Source organism: Trachurus trachurus (genome assembly GCF_905171665.1).
Source record: "Trachurus trachurus genome assembly, chromosome: 2".
Lineage (NCBI taxonomy): Eukaryota > Metazoa > Chordata > Actinopteri > Carangiformes > Carangidae > Trachurus > Trachurus trachurus.
Genome location: NC_139914.1, coordinates 13258368 through 13266849, shown reverse-complemented (window position 1 = coordinate 13266849; position 8482 = coordinate 13258368). Strand labels below are relative to the sequence as shown.

At 40.6% G+C, this 8482-nt stretch overlaps 1 protein-coding gene across 1 annotated transcript; it reads left to right on the top strand.

Moving 5' to 3' along the window:
- Positions 1–274: 274 nt before the first annotated feature.
- On the top strand, positions 275–8043 carry pjvk (pejvakin; the record flags this gene model as incomplete). Its single annotated transcript, XM_083986002.1, has 6 exons — positions 275–485; positions 2146–2341; positions 3382–3523; positions 4349–4466; positions 5792–5935; positions 7742–8043. The coding sequence occupies 6 exons, from the start codon at positions 275–277 to the stop codon at positions 8041–8043; spliced, it is 1113 nt and encodes a 370-aa protein (XP_083842128.1).
- Between the last annotated feature and the right edge of the window lie 439 nt (positions 8044–8482).

Below are 8482 nucleotides of genomic sequence, written 5' to 3'. Positions count from 1 at the left end.
CCGGAAAGAAGAAGTGTAAGAAAACTCCTGTCATTAGTTTTTCCAGCTGATTTCCCACGTGACAGGAAGCAGCAGGTTCACACACACCTTGTCCCATATTCGCTTACACACCACCTGCATTATTTAACATCAGCAGCAAACACGAGCAGCGAATAGCTACACCCAGTGAGGCTGCGGTGGTCGTCTTTGGAGCTGCTTTTCATACACAGGACTGCGTATATATATGCTTTTTTCTTTTTTACTGCCCTAGTTCAACCCTCATGCATGTTTTGAAATGTTCGCCTCGGCCACTAAGAACTTTGTGAAGCAGGTGGGCGACACCGGGCGGCTCATCCCCGTGCCCAGCCTGAGCGAGGCCGACCGCTACCAGCCGCTCAGCCTGGTGACGAGGAAGAGGAAGAGGCACTTCTGGAAGAAGAGCAAGTACGCCTCGTCCCCGTTCTCGCTCAAAGACATCCTGGTCGGGGAGAAGGAGATCACAGCAGGTACGGCAGAATAATCCCTGTTTCATCAAGACAGAATTATCAGGATTACATTTCACCTCTGAGGTTAAAAAAAAGGCAGACTATTTTAAATATTCTGTCTCTAGCCCTACTGGAAATATTTTCCCAGAATTCAGCACTTTTTTTACTTGGAAAAGTTTGTTGATCTCCATTAAAATGTAAAATAACATCTAGGTTGAACAATTTTGGCCTTCACATGACTTAAAAACTGCAGATTTTGCACATATTTAACAAACAAGATTCAACAAACAAGCTTAATATTAAAGTTCCTCCATGTTCACAGCAAAATAAAACCATTTTATATAGATTCTCTGCATAATTGGTTTGATACTGTTGCAGGTTACACTTATTTTCAACTCTCTTTATTGATTTTTCTCATATTTTGAACATAATACACAACAGATAGTACAAACATACACATTTACACGTTTACACATGAAGCTCATTATAGTTCAAATAAAAGATGTATCTCAAAATAAAAATAAACAGGTCACAGGGGATTAATATGAAAGAAAAAGTATATAAATATACATACAGTATATACAAAACGGAAAAAAAGAAGAAAAAAACCCCTAAACAAAGCAAAAAAAAACAAATTTCTTTCCTTATATTGAGGTTTAACTTGTCTTATTTAGATATAAACATCTCGTACTTTAATTCTGAGGGAAAAATTTAAATATTTCCAAAGGTTGTGGAGATAATCTGAACTTTTTATTGTGTGTTTTGTGTCTTTAAATGTCATTTGTGATTCAGATTCAGATTATGCGTTTTTCTACCACTTTTTCTATGTATAGTTTGTTCTTTATATTTTACTATTTTATTATGTATAGTTTATATTCTTATTCTTTATATTCTTATACTACATGTTGTTATCGTCACTGTGTGTCTGTGTAATGCTGCTGCTGCTGCACTGTTATTTCCCATCTTGGGATCAATAAAGTCTATCTATCTATCTATCTATCTATCTATCTATCTATCTATCTATCTATCTATCTATCTATCTATCTATCTATCTATCTATCTATCTATCTATCTATCTATCTATCTATCTATCTATCGTTCTATCTATCGTTCTATCTATCTATCTATCTATCGTTCTACTGTATCTATCGTTCTATCTATCTATCTATCTATCTATCTATCTATCTATCTATCTATCTATCTATCTATCTATCTATCTATCTATCTATCTATCTATCTATCTATATCTACCTATCTATCTATCTATCTATCTATCTATCTATATCTACCTATCTAGTCTGTGCTAAATTGAAAAAAAAAAATTAAAGCTGCACCTAGTTAGCTATAGCTTAGCATAAAGCCAAAATGTAAGTGCATGCACATCTATCTATCTATCTATCTATCTATCTATCTATCTATCTATCTATCTATCTATCTATCTATCTATCTATCTATCTATCTATCTATCTATCTATCTATCTAGTCTGTGCTAAATTGAAAAAATAAAAAATTAAAGCTGCACCTAGTTAGCTATAGCTTAGCATAAAGCCAAATTGCAGTGAGATATTCATACAAGACAATACAAAAACAGATAGAAAATAGTGAAATACAAAAGTACAAAAAGTAATTAGGTAAGGGGTAATTAGTATCAATAATAACTCTCTATTCTCTGCTTCTACAGGAGTGTCGTCCTATCAGCTGCTCAACTACGAGGACAAGTCCGACCTGGCCCTCAACGGTCGCCTGGGCAACCACATCATCAACGACGTGGGCTTCAACATCAGCGGCTCGGACTCGGTGGCCGTCAAAGCCTCCTTCGGCATCGTGACCAAACACGAGCTGGAGGTGCCCACGCTGCTGCGCGAGCTCAACTCCAGGTATCCCAGCATGCAGTGCGGCGCGAGCGCATACGTTAGACAGCTGCTCAGCATCATCATCATCATCATCATCATCACTGTGGTGTCACTTAAGACTAATTAGATGTATGATGTATGAAGCTGATCCTTTATTAATTATTAAGTCAAATCATCTCAGTGTGATCAATTATTCATCTTGAGATGGAGGTAGAGGCTTTTATTTTGAAATATATATATGTCCATTTCACATTTCAGTTCAGATATTTTATCTAAATTTAAAGGGATAGTAGCATTTTTTTTTTAAAAGTGGGGTTGTATGATCTACAAATAGCCCCTAAGTACTTTAATTGCAGTAGAAGACTCTCTGCACTCCTCCCGTTAGCAACGCCAGCCCATAATAGCCCTGCCCAGAGATTTACAACATACAGTGTTGTGAACAGACCCAAAGAAACGGCCTATTTTCGTGGCCTAAAAGAGGTTTTACCTTTACCTTTTACCTTACCTGGGCGGAGGGATACGTGAGTTGGTTAGGTCCAAATAAAAACTGTGTTTTTCCTGCACTTTGAAGGGCTGGAAAAAATTATATTATAGTGAACAATGGAACTGTGTATTTTTTTTTCTGGTAAAACCTCTTTTAGGCCGTGAAAATAGGCCGTTTCTTTGGGTCTGTTCACAACACTGTATGTTGTAAATCTCTGGGCAGGGCTATTATGGGCTGGCGTTGCTAACGGGAGGAGTGCAGAGAGTCTTCTACTGCAATTAAAGTACTTAGGGGCTATTTGTAGATCATACAACCCCACTTTATTAAAAAAAAATGCTACTATCCCTTTAAGGTTTTTCCTGACAACATCTGACCTCTGACTTCTGTGTGACAAGGGGAATGTGAGAAGAGGGTTTCCCTGCGAGGATGAATAAATGATCATGTTATCCTACACTGGCAACATACAGCCGTTACAATGCACGGCAGGAAATACACATCACATCATCATCAGGTGTCAGATCTAGTAAATGAGTGTTTGGCAGATCAGAGATCAGAGTTTCTGAGTCTGTTTTTTGTTCAGGAAAGTGGACCTGGATCACTGTCTGATCCGTCAGTCCAAAGAGAGCAGACGCAGCGTCCTCTGCGTGGTCGTGGAGAGCATCCGCACCACGCGCCAGTGCTCGCTGACCGTCCACGCCGGCATGAGGGGGACGACCATGAGGGTAAAAACACACACACACACACAGACAGACAGGGACAGACTCAAAACAACTGTTCTTGGATCAGATTTGACCAAATCATCATCCAATAATCACAAACTACACACAGTTGTTAAACTTAATCCCCTGTATTTGACTTAACAATGCAATTTCCTTATGAATAGGTGAATTTGCCAAAATGTTGAACTATCCCTTTAATGCTGATTAAAGGGATAGTGTAACATTTTGGCAAATTTGCCTATTGCCATAATCCCTATAGTCATAGCAGTAGGTTCATTACCTTTAATCATCGGTGCATGTTGTTTTGAGATCAGCGGGGCAGAGACGTGAGCTGCTCAGAGCTACGCTACGGAGGCTAATGGGATTTCTTGGTTTCCCTCATCAAACTCATCAAATACACAATCCAACAACTCCAAAACACTCTGGTGGCTATGAAATAATCATGTATAATTATGTAACACTACAACACATGAAGCAAATACTCGGAACTACTTGCACTTTTGAAATCACTCCGCCCAGCAGCCGTGTCTGGAATGTAGTTCCAGCTGCATTTGCCTCAAAAACAACTCTGTCTCATAATGTTACATGATTATTTCATAGCGTGGTGAATGTGCAGGTCACAACTTGTCCACCAGAGTGTTTTGGAGTTGTTGGATTGTGTATTTGATTAGTTTTGCACCAATAATTAAAGGTAATGAACCTACTGCTATGACTATAAGGATTGTGGTAATAGGCGAATTTACCAAAATGCTGAACTTTCCCTTTAATCCTGATTTAGGGCTCACTCACTGACACACTGACTTGACACAACTCTCTGCTCCGCTGCAGTTTCAGATCGACGACGGCAGGAACCCCAAAGGTCGAGACAAGGCCATCGTCATCCCGGCTCACACCACCATCGCCTTCAGCATCTGTGAGCTGTTTGTCCGACTGGACGGGCGCCTGGGTACGAAGTCCACCACCTTCACCACCACCACCTTCAGCTCCCTGTCTTTAAACCTTCTAAATTCAATATATTCCACTGTTGCAAACATGAAAATTAGAAAATTGTGCATGCAGAGGTGAAATTAGGCTTTGGAGCGTTGAATGAAACTGAAAGGAGTGTGTTTTCTGAGATCATTAAAGGTTTGAATCCTTTGTCTCCTCCATCAAACGCGGTGGTTTTGTTAGTTGTGGTGAACACCTGAGGCCGTGCAGCACATTCTTACCTTAAAGGGATAGTAGCATTTTTTTTTAAAGTGTGGTTGTATGATCTACAAATAGCCCCTAAGTACTTTAATTGCAGTAGAAGACTCTCTGCACTCCTCCCGTTAGCAACGCCAGCCCATAATAGCCCTGCCCAGAGATTTACAACATACAGTGTTGTGAACAGACCCAAAGAAACGGCCTATTTTCACGGCCTAAAAGAGGTTTTACCTGAAAAAAAATACACAGTTCCATTGTTTGCTGTAATATAATTTTTTCCAGCCCTTCAAAGTGCAGGAAAAACACAGTTTTTATTTGGACCTAACCAACTCACGTATCCCTCCGCCCAGGGTTAGCGCCGCCGATCAGCAGTTGGTTAGGTCCAAATAAAAACTGTGTTTTTCCTGCACTTTGAAGGGCTGGAAAAAATTATATTACAGCAAACAATGGAACTGTGTATTTTTTTTCAGGTAAAACCTCTTTTAGGCCGTGAAAATAGGCCGTTTCTTTGGGTCTGTTCACAACACTGTATGTTGTAAATCTCTGGGCAGGGCTATTATGGGCTGGCGTTGCTAACGGGAGGAGTGCAGAGAGTCTTCTACTGCAATTAAAGTACTTAGGGGCTATTTGTAGATCATACAACCCCACTTTAAAAAAATGCTACTATCCCTTTAAGTTTAAAAGTTACAGTGCTGGAGAAGAGGATTTCATTGTCCAAACTGTGACCACGTGGCCTAATGGACAAGGCGTCTGACTTCGGATCAGAAGATTGAGGGTTCAAGCCCCTTCGTGGTTGGAATAGAGATTATAGGATTCGACCTTTAGATCAAGGTGCTGTTTATTCTCTATGGCTTTGAATGTGGAGGAAATAATGTTGGGGAACAGGCCGGTTAGCTCAGCTGGTTAGAGTGAAAGCCCCGGAAACAGAGCTTTCCCCATCCAATCCTTTTCTTTTTCATTCTTAAAAAGTTTTCCGTGACTTCGATTCCTTCTTTACTCCCTCGTTTAAAATCTGAAATTCAATAAAAGTCTGTCCAGAGTTAGATTTACAGCAGCTTAATCTCACTTTTCCTTCCTCTCCCTCAGATATCTGCGTGGCCCCGGAGTCTCAGGGTGGATTCGAGCGGGAGCAGATCAGGGAGCAGCTCGGCGGCTTCATCGGACACTTCTCCATGGGCCGACTGCGGCGCTTCCTGTCCGGCATCATCTATGGAAACCCCTTCAGAGCAGGTGCACCATCAAACCTCTACTTAAAGTGATAGTTCACCCAAGATTGAAATTTCACTCATTATCTCCTCCCCCTCATGTGGACTAAGGGCTGGGAGAAGTGTCAGAGTCCTCCGTGTCTTCTCTGAGTTACAGGGGGTCTCGGCGTAGCAGTGCATGTCCATATGACGGTTGCAAATGGATACCAACTGTCTACGTAACAAAAAGACACACCAAAAAACATCCAAATACCTCCATGCTGCTCGTCTGTAATGTCCGTCTTGTATTGAAGCCCCGAAATGCGAAACTGTCCCGAAAAAAATTAAATAAGTCTATATTTCAAGCTTGTTTTGTAGCGGACAATTTCACATTTCGGGGCTTCAATACAAGAGGGACATTACATACGAGCAGCATGGAGGTATGTGGATGTTTTTTGGTGTGTCTTTTTGTTACGAAGACAGTTGGTATCCATTTGCAACCGTTATATGGACATGCACTGCTACGCCGAGACCCCCTGTAACTCAGAGAAGCCACGGAGGACTCTGAAACTTCTCCCAGCCCTTAGTCCACATGAGGGGGAGGAGATAATGAGTGAAATTTCAATTTTGGGTGAACTATCCCTTTATTTAAAGGGACATTGTGTAACTTCTCCTGTTATCTATTCATGAAAATCGATTATTTGGTTCTTCAGTCTGTTTTTCATTAACCAGTAATCCCCCCCATCAACAAAGTGAAGTGTTCCTTTCAGCTCTGAATGAGCCGTTCATATCATTCATATCTACATGGAGCGTTACACTGATGCTGCATTCACCTGCAGTCGGGCAGACAGCAGGTCGTCGCTAACAAACCAGATGTCATTTTAGTCACAGAAGTGAACAATACGACATCGCCATGACAACATATTGTCACGTGCAGTGGTGTAGTCTAATTTTTTTTAGTGGTTATACTGCTTTTAAGGTGGGTAGACTGTTCATACTTGTATCACTGGTGGTTCTCAAACTTTTTTACATCAAGGACCCCAAAATTGACAGAAATTAGACCATGGGACCCCCATTGGACAAAATTTTGAAGCAAACACAAGAAATACACAAACAATCAATGTACATTCAAATTAGGCGTACATTTTTGAAAGATTATAGAGAACATTCTGGAAAAAAGTGGTAAGATTTAAATAAATAAATAAATAAAAAAGTTAAAGATTTTTTAGAAAAAAGTGGTAACATTTCTAAAAAAAAAGAAAAAGAAAAAAAAATTTAAAAATTGAGAAAAGAATTCTAGAAAAAGCAAAAAAGTGGTAAGATTTCGCAAAACAATTTAGAAAAATGTGGTACAATTTCTCTCTCAAAAAAGGGGGAAAACAATAATACAAAACGGGGTAAAATTTTGTTGAAAAAAAATAGTAGTAAAAAAGAGTAAAATAGTAAAAAAGAAAAAAAAAAGTTTAAAAAATCTAGGAAAAAGTGGTAAAATTTCAAGAAAAGGTTGTGGACCCCCTTGAACCCTATCAACCCTCCCACTTTGAGAACCACTGCCAAATACTTTAGTTAGATAGTTTTGTTGTACTGGGTATACTGAAGTATGTATGCATTTTCAGTGGGTATACTGAGTATACCTGAGTATCACATAGACTACACCGCTGATCACGTGTATTGTTTTGCCTTTGTCTGCCGTCCGCCCAATTTCAGGTGAATGCAGCATGAAAAATACGATTGAGTTGCTTGCGATCTACAACCGCAACGCTAGATGGGAGTAATTCCTACACAATGTACCTTTAATATATATTATTACAGTATTTTCCCTACACTTTTAACTCGCCCCACTTGTTTGCAGACGACCGGACGTTCGAGGAGCTCACCCACACCGACACCTACATGGACGACGTGGTGACCGACTACTACGAGAAGGCGGCCAGCATGACGGACGTGTCCACCGCCTACCTGAGGGACAGCAGCCACACGCGGGTCAACCTGCTCAAGCACAACATCCCCAAGGGGCCGTGCGCGCTGTGCGGCATGGGCAACCAGCGGCGCGAGACGGTGTACGGCTGCTTGGAGTGTCCCGCCGGGGGACAGAAATACGTCCGGCTGCACGTGGTGCCCTGCTTCGACCTCTGGCATAAAACGCTGAGGTGAAAAAAAGATGAACGCTGCTGACTCATGAGAAGAAGCTTTGTCCTTTCATAGGTTTTTTATTTTCCCTGCTGGTGCGAGAAAGTGTAACTGTTTGGTTTTGTTTTGTGGTATATTGATGTGTTGATGAAGAGAAGGGATCACCGCCGACACGTCTTTTCTTGCATTCAAAAAGAGTTTATTACAAGAAAAAGAACAGTGTCAAAAATGTCGAATCGTGGAGCATCTCTGGTCCAATATCAGATCTCTCCCTCTTGGCCTAAAGCTCTGACCTTATATACGTTTTCTAATTCTCCACCTTCTCCCAGTATAAGGATATGTGTGTCCAAGATGGTCAGACAAAGACAGGATCTAAAAACAAAATCTAACCTAAGCCTTCTGACATTTAACCTCTTGACCAAGCTAACTAAACATAGATACAGTGTCAAGTTTCCCCAAAAAC